Here is an 18,694-nt window from a genome sequence, read left to right as displayed (position 1 = left end):
AAAGTATGACATTTATTGTAACCACTAGGTGGCGCTATATGTATAACTGAATTTTATCATATCGATGTTCTCAGGCCGTGACTATTACGTTGCCTGAGAAGTTTGAGATTTTTTGGAGCTTAAACATGGGAGTTATTAAGCATTTGCTCTTTCTGGACAAATGAAATTTTAAAGGCAATATTTGATGCCCCGCCCCCGTCATATAGTATTTCAAAAAGGCAAGATGTTTTGCCCAGTTGTTCTCTCAGGTCTTGAGATGATAAATGCCAAGTTTGAAGTCAATTGGATGAAAAATGTTTGCAAAGGGGGAAAAAGCATGACCACAGTGAATGTGCCAAAATAGGCCAAAATTGGACATTAAAAAATTCATAGCTCACTTCCTGTACATTTTAGCTACATGGTCCCAATAGACTTTTTTGTGCGTCTCGGGGTGCTACACGTGCCTGCCAATTATTGTTGCTCTAGCTCAAACGTGCCGGGCTTGGTTTTTATTTTTCTACGCTAGGGGGCGCTATCGAGTCGCATTGTTATGACGACTTAATAATATCAAATTTTTCGCCGGGCCTGAGGAGTGTGCAAAGTTCGGTGAGTTTTCGTGAATGTTTAGGTACCCAAAATCGCGATCGTTTGCGGAGAATAAAGAAGAAGAAGAAGAAGAAGAAGAAGAAGAAGAAGAAGAAGAAGAAGAAGAATAATAATAATAATAATAATTTTTACAAAAACAATAGGGACCTCGCAGCGGTCGCTGCTCGGGCCCTAATAATAATCCGATCGAAAAACAATAGGGACCTCGCAGCGGTAGCTGCTCGGGCCCTAATAATAATAATAATTCGAACGAAAAACAATAGGGACCTCGCAGCGGTCGCTGCTCGGGCCCTAACTAGAGCTGCGAGCAGCTATAAAGGGCCCTCGCAGCCCGGGCCACGTTGGGGTACTTGCACGTTGGGGTACTGGCACATTGGAAACAGAATTTTTTTGAAAATGGCATGATAAACCATTACGTGGATTTTTTTTTTTTTTCCAGGTGTGATGAGTGTGTCAAGCTCAATGGGTTTTGGTGATTGTTAAGATGTGCAAAAATCAGCGTCTTTTTTTATTTTTAGGCAATGAGTTGCCCTGATTGGTATTTTTTGTAAAGGTACATATACACATCATCGCTCGTACTCATTGACCAATATTGCTTTTATTGTCCATAGAGGCGATCAAAAAATAAATAAAATAAATTAAACTAAATAAAAAAGCACATATGTTTGGATCGGTCTGATGCCAGTGAACATATTGAGTGGTGGAAAGTAAAAGAATATTCATAAATGACTTAGTTATCACACTTACAATAAGTTTACAATTTTTGTAAAAATACCGTAAGTGAGGCTTTTTTTTTTTGCCTCAAGGACTAGGTGGCGCTGTATTTATAACTGAATTTTGTCATAGAGATACCTTCAGGCCTTGACTATAAATATACATTTTAAGTATGGGATTTTTTGGAGCATGTACCTGGGAGTTATTAAGCATATCCTTCATTCACGATATTGCTTTTAAAGTCCATAGAGGCTATCAAAAATCAATAAAATTAAATAAAAAAATATGTATGTTTGGTTAGGTCTGATGCCAGTGAACATTTTGAGTGGTGGAAATTAAAAGAATATTCATAAATGACTTAGTTATCACACTTAGAATGAATTTACAATTTTTGTAAAAATACCGTAAGTGGGGTATTTTTTTTTTTTATGCCTCAAGGGCTAGGTGGCGCTACATATATAACTGAATGTTGTCATAGAGATAGCTTCAGGCCTTGACTATAAACATACATGTCAAGTTTGGGATTTTTTGGAGCATGTACTGGGGAGTTATTAAGCTTATCCTTTTTCATTGCAAAATACAAATTTTGATGCCCCGCCCTCATCATATAGTATTTCGAAAAGTCAAGATTTTTCCCCCTGTCGTTGGCTCAGGTCTTGACACGGTCCAGGTCAAGTCTGAAGTTAGTCGGATGAAACGTGTAGGAGGTGGGCAAAAGTATGCCCCCTGTAAATGTGCAAAAATCGTCAAAAATGGGACATTCAAAAATTCGTAGCTCACTTCCTGTTCATTTTAGCATATAGGTCCAAGAGACTTTTTTTGTAGGTCTTGGGCTCCCTCATACACCTAAAAATTTTCGTCGATCTTGCTTAAACGTACAACCGGGGCTGCTTCGTTAAAAATTTCTAGGGGGCGCTATTGAGTCATTTTTGTAAAAATAGCACAATCAACAATAAAATATTGCTCATTTTACCAGGCCAGATGTGTGTGCCAAGTTTCATGAGTTTCTGCGCATGTTTAGACCCTCAAAACTGGCGTTGTTTTCTTGGCGAACAGCGCTTAGCCACGCCCACAGCAATTCGTGAATACTCACAAACTTCGTGTTGTGACATCATGAAGGCCGAAACCCTCATCTGAGCAAATATGAGGTAGGTCCAGTTAACGTGTTTGGAGAAAAATGTAGAAGAAAATTCTTAAGAAAAAAAAAATGCCACGAGGTGGCGCTATCAGTAAGATGAAATATAAGTTCGTAGATGTCTTGAGGGCTGGACTCTCATCAAATGTGTGAAATTTTGAGAAGACAGGATCATCTGGGTCAAGTTCATGCAGCTTTTATTGTCACGAAAAATCTTCAGACTTTGCGTTACCGTAGCGGCCACGCCCTTTGGCGAAAAGTTACAATATTCGGTGTGGGGCATGATCAACATCTTAAGGCTTTTCTGACCAATTTTCAACTGGATCCCTTCAACGAGCTCGGCACAGTAGCTAAAAACGTAAAGTATGACATTTATTGTTACCACTCGGTGGCGCTATATGTATAACTGAATTTTATCATATAGATGTTTTCAGGCCGTGACTATTACGTGGCCTGAGAAGTTTGGGATTTTTTGGAGCTTGAACATGGGAGTTATTAAGCATTTGCTCTTTCTGGACAAATGAAATTTTAAAGGCAATATTTGATGCCCCGCCCCCGTCATATAGTATTTCGAAAGGGCAAGATGTTTTGCCCAGTTGTTCTCTCAGGTCTTGAGATGATAAATGCCAAGTTTGAAGTCAATTGGATGAAAAATGTTTGCAAAGGGGGAAAAAGCATGACCACAGTGAATGTGCCAAAATAGGCCAAAATTGGACATAAAAAAATTCATAGCTCACTTCCTGTACATTTTAGCTACATGGTCCCAATAGACTTTTTTTGTGCGTCTCGGGGTGCTACACGTGCCTGCCAATTTTCATTGCTCGAGCTCAAACGTGCCGGGCTTGGTTTTTATTTTTCTACGCTAGGGGGCGCTATAGAGTCGCGTTGTTATGACGACTTCATAATATTACATTTTTCGCCGGGCCTGAGGAGTGTGCAAAGTTTGGTGAGTTTTCCTGAATGTTTAGGTACCCAAAATCGCGATCGTTTGCGGAGAATAAATAATAATAATAATAATAACAATAATAATAATAATAATAATAATAATAATAATTTTACAAAAACAATAGGGACCTCGCAGCGGTCGCTGCTCGGGCCCTAATAATAATAATAATAATTTTTACAAAAACAATAGGGACCTCGCAGCGGTCGCTGTTCGGGCCCTAACTAGAGCTGCGAGCAGCTATAAAGGGCCCTCGCAGCCCGGGCCACGTTGGGGTACTTGCACGTTGGGGTACTCGCACGTTGGGATACTGGCACATTTGGAGCAAAATTTCTTTTAACATGGCATGATAAACCTTTAAATGTGGATTTTTTTTTGCCAGGTGTGATGTGTGTGTCAAGCTCAATGGGTTTTGCTAATTGCTAAGATCTGCAAAAATCAGCGTCCTTTTTTATTTTTAGGGAATGAGTTGACCTGATATTTTTTGCAAAAGTATATATACCCATCATTGCTCGTACTCATTGCACGATGTTGCTTTTATTGTCCATAGAGGCGATCAAAAAAAAATAAATGAAACTAAATAAAAAAAAAAAAAAGTACATATGTTTGAATCGGTCTGATACCAGTGAACATCTTGAGTAATGTAAAGTAAAAAATTATTCATAAATGACTTAGTTATAACACTTACAATGAGTTCACAAATTTTGTACAAAATACCGCAAGTGTTTTTTTTTTGTTTTTTTTTTATGCCTCAAGGACTAGGTGGCGCTGTATTTATAACTGAATTTTGTCATAGAGATACCTTCATGCCTTGACTATAAATATACATGTCAAGTTTGGGATTTTTTGAAGCATGTACCGGGGAGTTATTAAGCGTATCCTTCATTCACGATACTGCTTTTAACGTCCATAGAGGCTATCAAAAATAAATAAAACTAAATAAAAAATACGTATGTTTGGATAGGTCTGATGCCAGTGAACATTTTGAGTGGTGGAAAGTAAAAGAATATTCATAAATGACTTAGTTATCACACTGAAAATGATTTTACAATTTCTGTAAAAATACCTGGCAAGTTTGAAGTCAATTGTATGAAAAATGTTTGCAAAGGGGGAAAAAGCATGACCACAGTGAATGTGCCAAAATGGGCCAAAATTGGACATTCAAAAATTCATAGCTCACTTCCTGTTCATTTTAGCATATAGGTCCAAGAGACTTTTTTGTAGGTCTTGGGCTCCCTCATACACCTAAAAATTTTCGTAGATCTTGCTTAAACGTACAAGCGGGGCTGCTTCATTAAAAATTTCTAGGGGGCGCTATTGAGTCATTTTTGTAAAAGTAGCACAATCCAGGATAAAATATTGCTCATTTTGCCAGGCCAGATGTGTGTGCCAAGTTTCATGTGTTTCTGTGCCAGTTTAGGCCCTCAAAATTGGTGTTGTTTTCTTGGCGAACAGCGCTTAGCCACGCCCACACCGATTCATGAAAACTCACAAACTTCGTGTTGTGACATCATGAAGACCAAAACCCTCATCTGAGCAAATATGAGGTAGGTGCAGTTAATGTGGTTGGAGAAAAACATTGAAGAAAAATCGTAAGAAAAAAAATTGCCAGTAGGTGGCGCTATCAGTAAGATGAAATATAAGTTCATAGATGTCTTAAGGGCTGGACTTTCATCAAATGTGTGAAATTTTGAGAAGATTGGCTCATCTGGGTCTGTGCCAAAATGGGCCAAAATTGGACATTCAAAAATTCATAGCTCACTCCCTGTACATTTTAGGAAATGGCTTCCACTGACTTTTTTGTGCGTCTCAGGGTGCTACACGTGCCTGCCAATTTTCGTAGCTCTAGCTCAAACGGGCCGGGATTGGTTTTTATTTTTCTACGCTAGGTGGCGCTATAGAGTCGCGTTGTTATGACAACTTCATAATATCAAATTTTTCGCCGGGCCCGAAGAGATTGCAAAGTTTGGTGAGTTTTCGGAAATGTTTAGGTCCTCAAAAATGCGATCGTTTACGGAGAAGAAGAAGAAGAAGAATTCTTCGAAAAACAAGAGGGACCTCGCAGCGGTCGCTGCTCGGGCCCTAACTAGAGCTGCGAGCAGCTATAAAGGGCCCTCGCAATCTGGGCCATGTTGGGGTACTTGCACGTCGGGGTACTGGCATGTTGGGGTACTGTCAAATAGGACAAGGACCATCTAAAATGTTTTTGACAAGCCTTGTGTGTGCAAAGTTTTATCAAAAGGTCAAAGATGGCGCGCAATTCCCAAAATAAATTCAAAATGGCGGACTTCCTTTTAGGTTTAGCATATGGCTACAGAATGCTTTTTGTAGGTCTTAGGCTAATAGGTATGCCTCCCAGTTTTCACAAATCTAGGTCAAGTCATCTTTAGTTATATAGCGCTTGAATCACACGATCTGTAATATTCCATAAAAATGCATAGAGGGCGCTACTGAGCACAACGTTGGGTTACTTGCACGTCGGGGTACTGGAACGTTGGGGTACTGTTACATGGAACAAGGACCATTAAAAATTTTTCCATTCCTTGTGTGTGCAAAGTTTCATGAAAAAGGCCAAAAATGATGTATAATTCCCAAAATAAAATCAGAATAGCAGACTTCCTCTTTGGTTTAGCAAATGGCTACATAATACTTTTTTGTAGCTTTTAGGCTGATTGGGGTCTGTCCTAATTTTCACAAATCTTGCATAATCATACAATCGGAAATACTTCATAAAAATGTCTAGAGGGCGCTATTTATTGCAAATTGCACAAAAAATCTCTAAAAATTCATGTTCATTACAAGTCTGATGTGTGTGCAAAGTTTCACGAGTTTTCACACATTTATAGATAAAAAATACAAAGCAGCACTTGGCATCGCTATAGCAGCAGCGTGCGACAAAATAAAAAACTTTCGATAAACTTTGCATCTTAAACATCTTAAGATGAAACACACCAAGTTTGAAGACGGTCGGATGAATTTTGTAGGAGGAGTTTGTTAAAATATGACCCCTAAAAAAGGCCACAAAAAAAGGCTACAAATCTCATCGTAAATCAAAATGGCGGACTTCCTGTTTGGTTTAGCACATGGTTCCAAAAGACTTTTTTTGTACATCGTGGGTTCTTATGTATGTCTGCAAATTATCATAGCGCTAGGTGAAACGTACAACCGGGAATGCTTCGTTAAAGAGGAGTTTTCTAGCTCAAAATGTGATGCCCGGCCCCTGGGGGACTTCCTGTTGGGTTTAGCACATGGCACCAAGAGACGTTTTTGTACATCGTGGGCTGTTACATATGCCTGCAAATTTTCGTAGCTCTAGCTGCTTTTTACAACTGGAAATGCTTCATTAAGAAGGAATTTTTTCCTTTGCAAACTGTGCATGCCACGGCAACAGCGTGCAACGAAATAAAAAGGTTTCAATAATTTTTCATCTTCAACATCCTAAGATGAAACACACCAACTTTGAAGATGATCAGATAAACTATGTAGGAGGAGTTCGTTAAAATATGACTCCTAAAAAGGCCACAAAAAATGGCTACAAATCCCAACGTAAATCAAAATGGTGGACTTCCTGTTTGGTTTAGCATATGGCTCCAAGAGACTTTTTTGGCAATCCTGAGCTCTTATGTATGCTTGCAAATTATCATAGCGCTAGGTGAAACGTACAACCGGGAATGCTTTGTTAAAAATTTCTAGGGGGTGCTATTGAGTAATTTGTTGAAAAATAGCACATTCTACGATAAAATCTTGCTCATTTTGCCAGGCCAGATGTGTGTGCCAAGTTTCATGTGTTTCTGTGCCAGTTTAGGCCCTCAAAATTGGCATTTTATTGGCAAACAGCGCTTCGCCACGCCCACAGCGATTTGCGAAAACTCACAAACTTCGTGTTGTGACATCATGAAGACTCTTCTGAGTAAATATGAGGTAGGTCCAATTAACGTGGTTGGAGAAAAACATTGAAGAAAAATCGTCAGGAAAAAAATTGCCAGGAGGTGGCGCTATCAGTAAGATTAAATATAAGTTCGTAGATGTTTTAAGGGCTGGACTCATCAGATGTGTGAAATTTTGAGAAGATAGGATCATCTGGGTCAAGCTAAAGCAGCTTTCATTGCCACAAAAAATTATCAGAATTTGCGGCACCGTTGCGGCCATGCCCCTTGGTGAAAAGTTACAATATTCGGTGTGGGGATGGATCAACATGTTAAGGCTTTTCTGACCAATTTTCAACTGAAACCCTTCAACGAGCTCGGCACAGTCGGTGAAATCGTAAAGTATGACATTTATTTTCATCACTAGGTGCCGCTATATGTATAACTGAATTTTATTATATAGATGTTTTCAGGCCGTGACTATTAAGTTTTTAGAGCTTGAACATGGGAGTTATTAAGCATTTTCTCTTTCTGGACAAATAACATTTTAAAGGCAATATTTAATGCCCTGCCCCCATCATATAGTATTCCGAAAAGTCAAGATTTTTTGCCCAGTTGTTGTATCAGGTCTTGAAATGATACAAGGCAAGTTTGAAGTTAATTGGATGAAAAATGCTTGCAAAGGGGTTAAAAGCATGACCGCAGTGAATGTGTCAAAATGGGCCAAAATTGGACATTCAAAAATTCAAAGCTCACATCCTGTACATTTTAGGAAATGACTTTTATTGACTGACGTTTTTGTGTGTCTCGGGGTGCTACACGTGCCTGCCAATTTTCGTAGCTCTTGGCCAAACGGGCCGGGATTGGTTTTTATTTTTCTACGCTAGGGGGCGCTATAGAGTCGCGTTGTTATGACAACTTCATTATATACATTTTTTCGCTGGGCCCGAAGAAATTGGAAAATTTGGTGATTTGGTGAGTTTTTTTCCTCAAAAATGCGATCGTTTACGAAGAAGAAGAAGAAGAAGAAGAAGAAGAAGAAGAAGAAGAAGAAGAAGAAGAAGAAGAAGAAGAAGAAGAAGAAGAAGAAGAAGAAGAAGAAGAAGAAGAAGAAGAAGAAGAAGAAGAATTTTTACAAAAACAAGAGGGACCTCGCAGCGGTCGCAGTTCGGGCCCTAATAATAATATTAATAACAATAATAATCCGATCGAAAAACAATAGGGACCTCGCAGCGGTAGCTGCTCGGGCCCTAATAAATAAATGGAGCCATACAAGTTATATGTCAAATGAATGGAGAAAACTGATTTATCTTGGTTTCAGTTTTTTTGAACATCACAAAACCTAACATTGGAACATGGGTGTGTATACTCTTACATCTATTGCATGGTGAGACTGGTAATCAAAGAAAAGCTGCATCTGTCCAAGTGGGCACAAATGTTGAATGAGCAAAACATCATAATTTCTGGTATTGGGCTGAAAACGTGTTCCTCCAAAATAGTCCCTTTTCAAGAGAGAACAAAAATGGCATGTGTTTTCAACGAGTAACATTGCAACATCAAAGAGAGTAAGCCATATTCAACACTTTAGATTGGTAAATAATTTGTACAGGGGACAACCAACTTAGACACGGCTGTATGTTTTTGTGTGTTGCACACGAAACAGAAGCAGCTCACATACATTTCAGGCATTCAAGGAGAGATGATTGAAAGGGCACGCAAAAAGTGCTGCACCTTTAGTGGCTTGGATGGATGGAAGGATTTGAATGGTGTCCCTCCGGCTCCAAAGCACACTCCTATCAGATGACTTATAGCGCCACCCTATAGAACGAATCTAGACAATTTTTGCTATTGCTATTATCTGGCCTGTCTTTACATTCGACTCATCCATCCATTTTCTATTCTGCTAATTTTGTTCAGAGTATAGGGCTTCAAAGCTGAGTACAACCTGGATAGATGCTCAATTAATCACAGAACTGGCAAACCTGCATTCATTTTTTAACTAGTCAAAGATAAACATTTCATGCTTTTTGATTGAGAAGGCTGGTGGTTATCCAGAGTGCCTGGAGAAAACTTATGCAACCAGATTGAGGACATGCAAAGTTTTCATAGGCAGAACGCATCCCCTGCTTTCTACTCCAATGACATATGTCTGTAATTGTTAATTCTGTTAAAATCTATATGAGACTCTGTGTCTGTCAGACTGTACATTTTCTGAAAGAATAGTATAGTTGCATTGATGTAGTCCCTCTATTAGACAGTCTTCTTGTCCTTCTGGAAACTGAAACTTGTCCGACGGCTGAGCTTCCTCTGCTTCTGGGCAAAATAATCAGCCCGTGTGGTGCTGGCCCGTGACTCCAGGATGTAGTTTACCTGTTGATAAATAGCATTTCATGAAAAATGAATTTTCAATCTAATCTCAATTCACTCAAAATCTAATGTATTAAGGTGCATTCACACACTGCTGAAAAAAAATCTCATGTGATTGCTCTGTTCGACACGCTGTCTGCATCTTTGGTGCACACAAAACAAGCAGACAGGGGAGGGCGTCCGGCAAGCAAACTCAGATGTGGCTCCACTTATGCTAAGGTAAACACTGCATGGACCAAAGATGTGTAAAATAACCGGTGTTAAAATAACTGCAAAACCATAGCCAAAACACCAATTTTACTCGAACAGTAAAGAGTGAAGTGAAAAAGACATGACACAAGATCACCCTAAAAGCAATTTTAAGAACAAGTACAAGTACAAATAATATTAGTAAATGATGTCATCAAATGAAGTGATGAAAATAGCCTCATAAAAATGTAATTGTTTCATGAATTTCACAGGCTGTGAAAGCTCACATGCACATCCCCTTTTTTTAACTCTGTCATTTGTGACGTAGTACAACAAGTGGGCCTAGGGTGACCAACTGCTAATAATCCCAAGGGGTATTTTTCTGAGGGACAATGTGGGACACTCCTCAGCAATGCGGCAGCCCCTCCGCATGGGCAGACTCACTGATGATTGGTTTACCCATTTCTAGCACATATATAAGGGCTGCAGACTAAGGGCTGCAGACTAACATTTTTTTGCAAGGAGTGCGCTAACTTAAAATTTTAGTCGCTCTGTGATTGGTCCGAACCACCAGTGATTTGGCAGCTATCTGCGGGAGCGGTACAAGATCATATTCTCCGAAGTTTGTGCAAGAATTCATCTTGCGAGAGCAAGGTTACATTCTTGGTTGAAACTGGCAAAAAGAGCTTGTTTGCAACATGGCCTTGACTGATTGCTCATACTCTGCTGCCACCTGCTGGCCGTTTTCGAAATTTGGCCCCGAATAACTACCACTGCTTGAAGCCACCTCTTTATGTCAGAAGCTCCATGTCAACGCTTTCTCTATGCTCTTGTGTGAAATAAATAAATAAATAAATAAATAAATAAATAAATAATAATAACAAAAAAAAAAAAAACGTATCCACGTGTTTGGGAGTGAAATGCAAAGTATTAAATGCTTTTGGGTTTCAATGTGGATTGCTAATTAAAAAAAAATTCAGTCATAAAATGGTCAAACAAAAACATTAATTGTGAAGATATTTTGTGTCAAATTATTACATAGAGCAGCTTTAAATAATTATCAGGTGTAATGAAGACATGAAAAAGTTTACAGTCTTGGTGCTACTGGATTTAAGTGCTGCCTTTGATACAGTAGATCACCACATTTTATTAAACAGACTTAGAAGCCTGGTGGGCATCTCTGGTACAGTTTTTAACTGGTTTTATTCCTATCTCACACACCGATATTTCTTTGTAAGTATGGATACATGTTCCTCTGAAACCCATGAAATTAAATGTGGGGTTCCCCAAGGCTCAATCTTAGGCCCATTACTTTTTAATCTTTATATGCTTCCCCTTGGGGAAGTCATCAGGAGACACAGCGTCAACTTCCACAGTTACGCTGACGATACACAGCTGTATATCGCCGTGTCACCTGATGAGATGGGGCCTATTGATACCCTTTTAAATTGTATTTTAGATATTAAGTCATGGATGGCAGAAAATTTCCTGCAGCTCAACCAGGACAAAACAGAGGTTTTAGTCATCGGCCCTGAAGGTCAGAGAGAGAAACTTTTACCGAAACTACAAGATTTTAAACCCATGCAATGTGTAAAGAATTTGGGCGTCCTTTTTGACTCTGAGCTTACTTTTAATCCTCATATTAAAAATGTAGCCAAGATCGGTTTTTACCATCTTAAGAATATTGCCAGAGTCCGTCCGTTTCTCTCACAGGCCAACACGGAGGTGCTGATGCATGCTTTTATTTCTTGTCGTTTAGATTATTGTAATTCCCTGCTCTCTGGTCTTCCCAAAAAGAATATTTCAGTCCTACAGCTCCTTCAGAACTCAGCTGCACGTGTGCTGACGGGGACCGGAGGGCGGGAGCACATTACACCAGTTTTAAAATCGCTGCATTGGCTCCCCGTGCGTTTCAGGAATGATTTTAAGGTGCTTTTATTAGTTTTTAAATGTCTTAACGGTCTTGGCCCATCTTATTTATCTGACTTGCTTTTACCCTATTACCCCTCGCGGCTTCTGAGGTCTTCTGGCAGTGGCCTTTTAACTATTCCAAAGGTGAGGACCAAGACACATAGTGAAGCTGCCTTTAGCCACTATGGTCCTCACCTATGGAATGGCCTGCCGGAGAGCATCAGGTCTGCAGAGAATATTTGTTTTTAAGAGGAGGCTTAAGACTTACTTTTTTAGTTTGGCATTTGATTGACCTTTTTTTATCTTATTTTATTTATTATTATTATTATTATTATTATTATTATTTTATTTTTTTATTTATATTTTCATTTTTTTATCCCCTTTTATTTATTTAACTATTTTAATCTATATTGTCTTGTAGCTTTGTTTTTATTTATTTATTTTTTCTATCATGTTTAACTGTTTTCTTTTAGTGTTTAAACGTTTTTATTTGGTAGTTATTAAATTTTTAGCTCCAGTGTTTTCTCATGGGGGAGCCTCCACAGTGAGAGGGATGCTTGGTCTTCATCCATCTCACTGTGGATGAACTCCTCCTGGGTGCCTTTCCTTACAGGGTACATCTGTGCCCCGCCATGTTGTGGTTTTCATGTGTTTGTTGGGTTTTGGGTGTGTCTGTGGGTACGATCATGGGGATGGGGGGGCTTTTTTCTTTCTTTTATTTTATTGCATTATGGATGTCCAGCACTTTGAGTTGCATTTTAAATGTATGAAAGGTGCTACATAAATAAAGTTGATTGATTGATTGATTGAATTACACAATGACTACTATGTGAAATCAAGGTTGTGCTAAAAATGTCCTAAGTGGGAATTGAACCCTGATCTTCTACATGCCAGTCCATTGGTTTAACCACTCACTTATTGTGGACATGGAGGTTGCTGTGACAGTAGTCAAAAATAGCATGAAGAATGAATATCTTCCAGTCTAACTGCCCATTCACCTCGGCCCTTGAACATTTGATCATTTTTTTCTGAAAGGTCCAAACACGACGTGACTATTGCAATGCGGCTTAATCAAAGCGGAAGTGCTCATGATTGATTCTTCCAACATTCAAATGACATTTAATCAAATGGCTGTAAAACAATTTGAACAATGACCATTTCTGAAATTAGAGTTGGGGGAAAAAAAAAAAAAAAACTTGGCATAGTGCATTGTTCAGTAACCAGAAGGTTGCGGGTTCGAAATGAGCTACACCAAGTGAGCTACTGGGCAGTATCAGATAGTTGCTGATGGTGATCAGTTGTTTGTCTGGAAGTGGGCGTGGAAAGTGGGACTTTCATAGTTAGTCCCATTGAAAATGAATGAGGAAAAGTTGATCTTTTAACGTTAAATTATGCGAGTACTGTAAGTAATGTGGAATCAGACGATATATTCCCAAGAAGGCATGATTTTTTTTTCAACAAGTTGAAATTTTAACGGTGTAAATCGGAAGCATTATGTGGGAGTAGTTTGATGCCAAAAAAGTGAGGAGAATAAAATACTATAATAATTAGACTAAGTGCAATTTCTGAAGAAATTGCATGGGAATGCTGAAAACTGAATGCTAAGCTGAATGCTAATAGCGGAATGCTAATGAAGGAAATTAGAAGATAAATTCAGTGAAAATTACAAAGTAATTAACTATTAATTACTAGTAATATATATAGGCGAACGTCAGTTGAGGTAACTGATTCCATGGCTCGATAATAACTTTTTATTTCTACAATAAATGTCGATAAATATCTAAATCGCTCCTCGGCCCGTCCACTTCCATTCAACCATTCACTTCCATTTCAGAACACGCTCACATCTGTCACAGTCAGAATAATGGCGGCGCATGAGCATGCTGCGGCTTCAAGCTCTCCCCATTTGTGCGTGTTTTTCGTGTTTTTTTATGTGTATTTTTGTAAGCTGTTCAACTGTACCGGACTTTAAAATTAACTATAACCGGGTGGACTTGTTAAACATCGGCTTCCAGCAGAAAATTACTGTTTGTGGCGACTTTCATCGCATGCATGATATTCCGGATGAGATAGTGAGACCAGCGGGGTCTCTGTGGATTGTTATTGGGTCTGGTAGGCGACGGAAGCGGAGCTGGGAGAAGAAGCAGAAGCGTGGCTCTCCTGCTAACTCGGCTCAGGAAACAGCCACTCAAACCATCGCTGCCAAGCATCTACCTCTCCAACGCCAGATCCATGGTGAACAAGAAGAACAATTTGGATTTACAGCTGGCTGGAAGTCGTTACGTCAAGAATGCAGCACGTTAATCATTCCAGAGACGTGGCTGCACTCACAAATATGCAGCAATGCAGCTAGCCGGCCGCACGCTACACAGATCGGACAGGACCAGCGACTCCGGGAAAAGGAGAGGTGGTGGGCTTTGCATCTACGTGAATGAAGGTTGGTGTAATAACAGCACTGTACTGGACAAACATTGTTCCCCGGACCTGGAATTCATGTCGGTGAGATGCAGACCCTTCTTCTTACCAAGAGAGCTAGCTGTTATCATCACTGCCGTCTACATAACACCGGATGCTAATGTAAAAACCTCTCTTTCTCTACTGCTTGACGCTATAAACAATCATCTATATGCCTACCCAAATGGCGTGCACATCAATGCAGGAGATTTTAATCAGGCAAATCTCAAAACTGTTTTACCAAAATGTTACCAGCACGTGAAATGTCCAACAAGAGGTGATAAAACATTGGATCATGTGTACTCTAACATTAAGAGTGCATACAGAGCCATACCCCTCCCCCACCTGGGACAGTCTGATCACGTCTCACTGTTCCTGGCCCCAGCATACACCCCTCTCAGCCATCAAAGCAAGCCCAAAAGACAGACCATTATCACCTGGCCTGACGACGCCCTCCCCCGACTCCAGGACTGCTTTGAACAGACACAGTGGGAGACTTTCCTCCACGAAGACCTGGCCACATTCACAGATACAGTACTGGCTTACATCAGGTACTGCATGGGCACGGTTACGGTGGAGAAGACCATCCAGGTGTACCCAAACCAGAAGCCGTGGATGACGAGCCAAGTCCGCTCGCTTCCCCGGACCCGGGATGCAGCCTTCAGATCAGATGACGGTGCACTCTACAGCACAGCTCGTGCCAACCTGAGGAGAGGCATCAAGACCGCCAAAGCAGCCTCCAAGGAGAAGATAGAAGGACAACTGAACAACCCCCGACAGATGTGGCAGAGCATACAGTCCCTCACCAAATACAAGGGCTGTGCTGCGACTCCTGGGGACTCAGACGCGGCATTAGCAGAGGAGCTAAATAGTTTCTCTGCTCGCTTTGAGTCCCAAACTCAGAACTCGGTCACACCACCCCATCCTCCATTACAACTCCCACCAACTTCTGGCACCACCTCACTGATTGTAGCGGTGGAAGACGTGAGACGTGTGCTCCGTGCTGTCAACCCCAGGAAGGCCACAGGACCGGATGGTGCACCGGGGAAAGTACTCAAGGCATGTGCTGACCAACCAGCACCAGTATTCACGGATATTTTTAACCTGTCACTGGAAGAAGCCCACATTCCAGCCTGCCTAAAATCGGCCACCATCATCCCAGTCCCCAAGAAGTCACCCACAATAAATCTAACCGACTTCCGTCCAGTAGCACTCAGTAGCCCTCACCCCAGTCATCACAAAGTGTTTTGAAAAACTGGTACTGAGACACATCAAAACTTGTCTCCCCTCCACTCTCGATCCATATCAGTTTGCATATCGGCCAAATAGATCCACTGAGGATGCAATAACAATCGCCATCCACGCTGTGCTGAGCCATCTCGAGAAAAGGGGAAGCTATGTCAGAATGCTTTTTATTAACTACAGCTCAGCCTTTAATACAATAATACCGGACATTCTTATCCCCAAGTTGGCTATCCTGGGGCTCCCACCCTCCACTTGCTCTTGGATTAAGGACTTTCTGGTCGACCGACCCCAGCACGTCAAGCTGGGTCCCCATCTCTCATCCACCTGCACGCTGAGAAGTGGCTCGCCTCAAGGCTGTGTGCTGAGCCCACTACTTTATTCACTTTACACACATGACTGTAGACCCACCCACCCTGAGAACATCGTTGTGAAATTTGCGGATGACACAACAGTGGTGGGGATGATTATCGAAGGAAATGAGGCGGCCTATAGGGAAGAGGTCCTTAGGCTGAGTGAGTGGTGTGCCCTCAACAACTTAACAATGAACATTTCCAAAACAAAAGAACTCATTCTGGACTTCCGACGGAGAAAAACTGCCCCTGCCCCTCTGTACATCAACGGCGAAAGCGTGGAGCGTGTGGAGACCTTCAAATTCCTTGGGGTTCACATCTCTAATGACCTCTCCTGGACAGCTAACACCACAGCACTAGTCAAAAGGGCACAGCAGAGACTGAGATTACTAAGGAAGGAGCAACTTAACACCAAACTGCTGGTGACCTTCTATCAATCAGCAATTGAGAATCTGCTGACCTATGCTGTGTCAGTATGGCACTCAAGCTGTACAGAAGCGGACAGGAAGAGACTGCAGAGGGTGATCAACACAGCACAGAAGACCATCGGCTGCCCCCTACCTCCATTGTCCACCATCTACAACTCCCGGTGCCTCGGCAGGGCAAGGAAAATCATCAAGGACCCTACACACCCCGGCTTCCACTTCTTCAGCCTACTGCTCTCTGGTAGGCGCTACAGAGCAATATCAGCTAAAACAAACAGACTCAGAGACATCATACTCATCATACTCCACTTTGCACTGAGAACTGACCTGGACTCATTTAAGGACTGGCATTGCACTTTAGCACATTTGTACATTGCAATATGTACAGTGGTTTTATACAGTATTGGTTTTATTTAATTTTTTAACCTATTTATTTCATTGTATATATTTTATCTGTCTATTATGTGTGCATTTATGGCAGAGCTTTCATTTCATAGTACTTGTATAATGACAATAAAGGCTAATCTAATCTAATCTAATCTAATCTAATTAACATCCTGCAATGGCGCGTTCAAAGACCACACGTAGTAGGAAATGTAAGTACACATAGAAAAAGCTCAAACGACTGATGAATGTCGTTTCATTAAGGTTTGTATGAGCAGAAAGGAATAAAATATTGCAATAAAAAAATTGCTGAGCTTTGCTGAATTTTGTTTTACTGAAATTGCTGAAATGTTATTGCTGAGCAATAAAATATTTCTCATTTTGCCAGGCCAGATGTTTCATGAGTTTTCATGCATGCTGAGGCCCTCAAAATCAGTGTTTTCTTGGCAAACAGTGTGTAGCCACACCCACAGTGATTTGCGAAAACTCACAAACTTTGTGATGTAACATCATGAATGCATTAACACTCTTCTGAGCAAATATGAGGTAGAGCTGGTTAAACCGGTTGGCGAACAACATTGAAAAAAAAACATGTATTTTGTTTGCCAGTAGGTGGCGCTACCACTACATTGAAATATGTTTGTAGATGTCTTAAGGACTTGACTCTGATCAAATGAGTGAAATGTTGTATTTTGAATCATCAGACTTTGCGGCAACGCTATGGCCACACCCTTTGCAGAAAAGTTACAATATTCAGTCTGGTGCATGATCAACATCTTAAGCCTTTTCTGGCAAATTTTCAACTTGATCCTTTAACAAACTTGGCACAGTAGATACAAACGTAAAGTATAACAGTTCTTATCACCAGACATGTCATATGTAAAACTGAATTTTATGGTATAGATGATTGGTATTTTTGGAGTTTATACAGGGGAGTTATTACGCATTTTCTCTTTCAGGTCTTGAGATCATACATGCCAAGTTTGAAGTAAACCGGATGAAACTTGTTTGAAAAGGGGGGAAAAGTATGACCCCTGTGAATGTGTAAAAATGGGCCAAAATTGGATGTTAAAAAATTCATAGGTCACTTCCTGTAGATTTTAGAACATGGCTTTCATTGACCTTTTTGTGCGTTTCGGGGTGCTACATGTGACTGCCAATTTTCATTGACCTCGGTCAAATTCCACTTTAGTGGTGCTATAGAGCAATATTATGACAACTTCATAATATAATTTTTTTTGCCGGGCCCGAAGAGTGTGCAAAGTTTGGTGAGTTTTTGTACATGTTTAGGTCCCGACCCCCCAAAATGCAATTCATTTCAGAGAAGAAAATTAGAAGACAATTATGATGCACTTTTTTTCTCTTTAATACATTGCTGAGGTAACAGATCGGGATATGGGATTGGCAGAAAATGAGGTGACTCGGACTTGGGTGCAATGTCATCGGGACATCCCTGATTGAAATACAGTACATATTAGGGGTGTGAATTGCCTAGTACCTGACCATTCGATTCGTATCACCGTTCACAGGTCAAGATTCGATTCGATACCGATTAATCCCGATACGAATTTATAAGTCGATTGTTGCGATTTTTTTTCATTCAAATTTAGAAAATACTAATCAGTAAGCTTGTAGAGTGTAAGATTTATATGAAAATGTATTATTTATTTATCTGAAATTTCAGTCTTATAGAGGTTGTAATCTGTTTGATGTTTGAACAGCATTAAAATAAAATATGAAGGCTTAATGTTCCGTTCATATAACATTCTTGTGAATCCTAACCCGAAGTCAGACGTTTTGTTGAATATTTTTCCATTAAAAATGGAAGTTTAAAAATCGATTCACACACACACACACACACACACACAAAAAAAAGGCAATGATGATAAGACGTTGTATCGGTAAGACTACCGAATGAACAATTCTGAGCTCTTAAAAACAAAAAACAAAAACAAAAAAAATAAATAAATTTTTTTTTTTAATTGAATCGATTCGAGAATCGCGCGATGTAGTATAGCGATATATCGCCGAATCGATTTTTTTTAACACCCCTAGTACATATACATGTGTATTTAGGTATGTATGCATGTATGTATGTACGTTCAGAAATCCTAATACAATCACAT

General features: G+C 40.1%; 1 protein-coding gene across 3 annotated transcripts in view; it reads right to left on the bottom strand.

Annotated features, from left to right (window-relative positions):
- Positions 1 to 8,531: 8,531 nt before the first annotated feature.
- Positions 8,532 to 18,694, bottom strand: part of mapkap1 (MAPK associated protein 1) — a 313,550-nt gene continuing 303,387 nt past the window's right edge. For all 3 annotated transcript variants that reach the window (XM_077498025.1, XM_077498027.1, XM_077498026.1), the window contains one exon: positions 8,532 to 9,613. In XM_077498025.1, the coding sequence (XP_077354151.1) occupies positions 9,494 to 9,613 (120 nt within the window). In that variant the 3' untranslated portion in view covers positions 8,532 to 9,493. The remainder of the gene's footprint in view (positions 9,614 to 18,694) is intronic.

This window comes from Festucalex cinctus, chromosome 15 (assembly GCF_051991245.1).
Source record: "Festucalex cinctus isolate MCC-2025b chromosome 15, RoL_Fcin_1.0, whole genome shotgun sequence".
Classification (NCBI taxonomy): Eukaryota; Metazoa; Chordata; class Actinopteri; order Syngnathiformes; family Syngnathidae; genus Festucalex; species Festucalex cinctus.
This window is presented reverse-complemented; position numbering and strand designations above follow the sequence as displayed.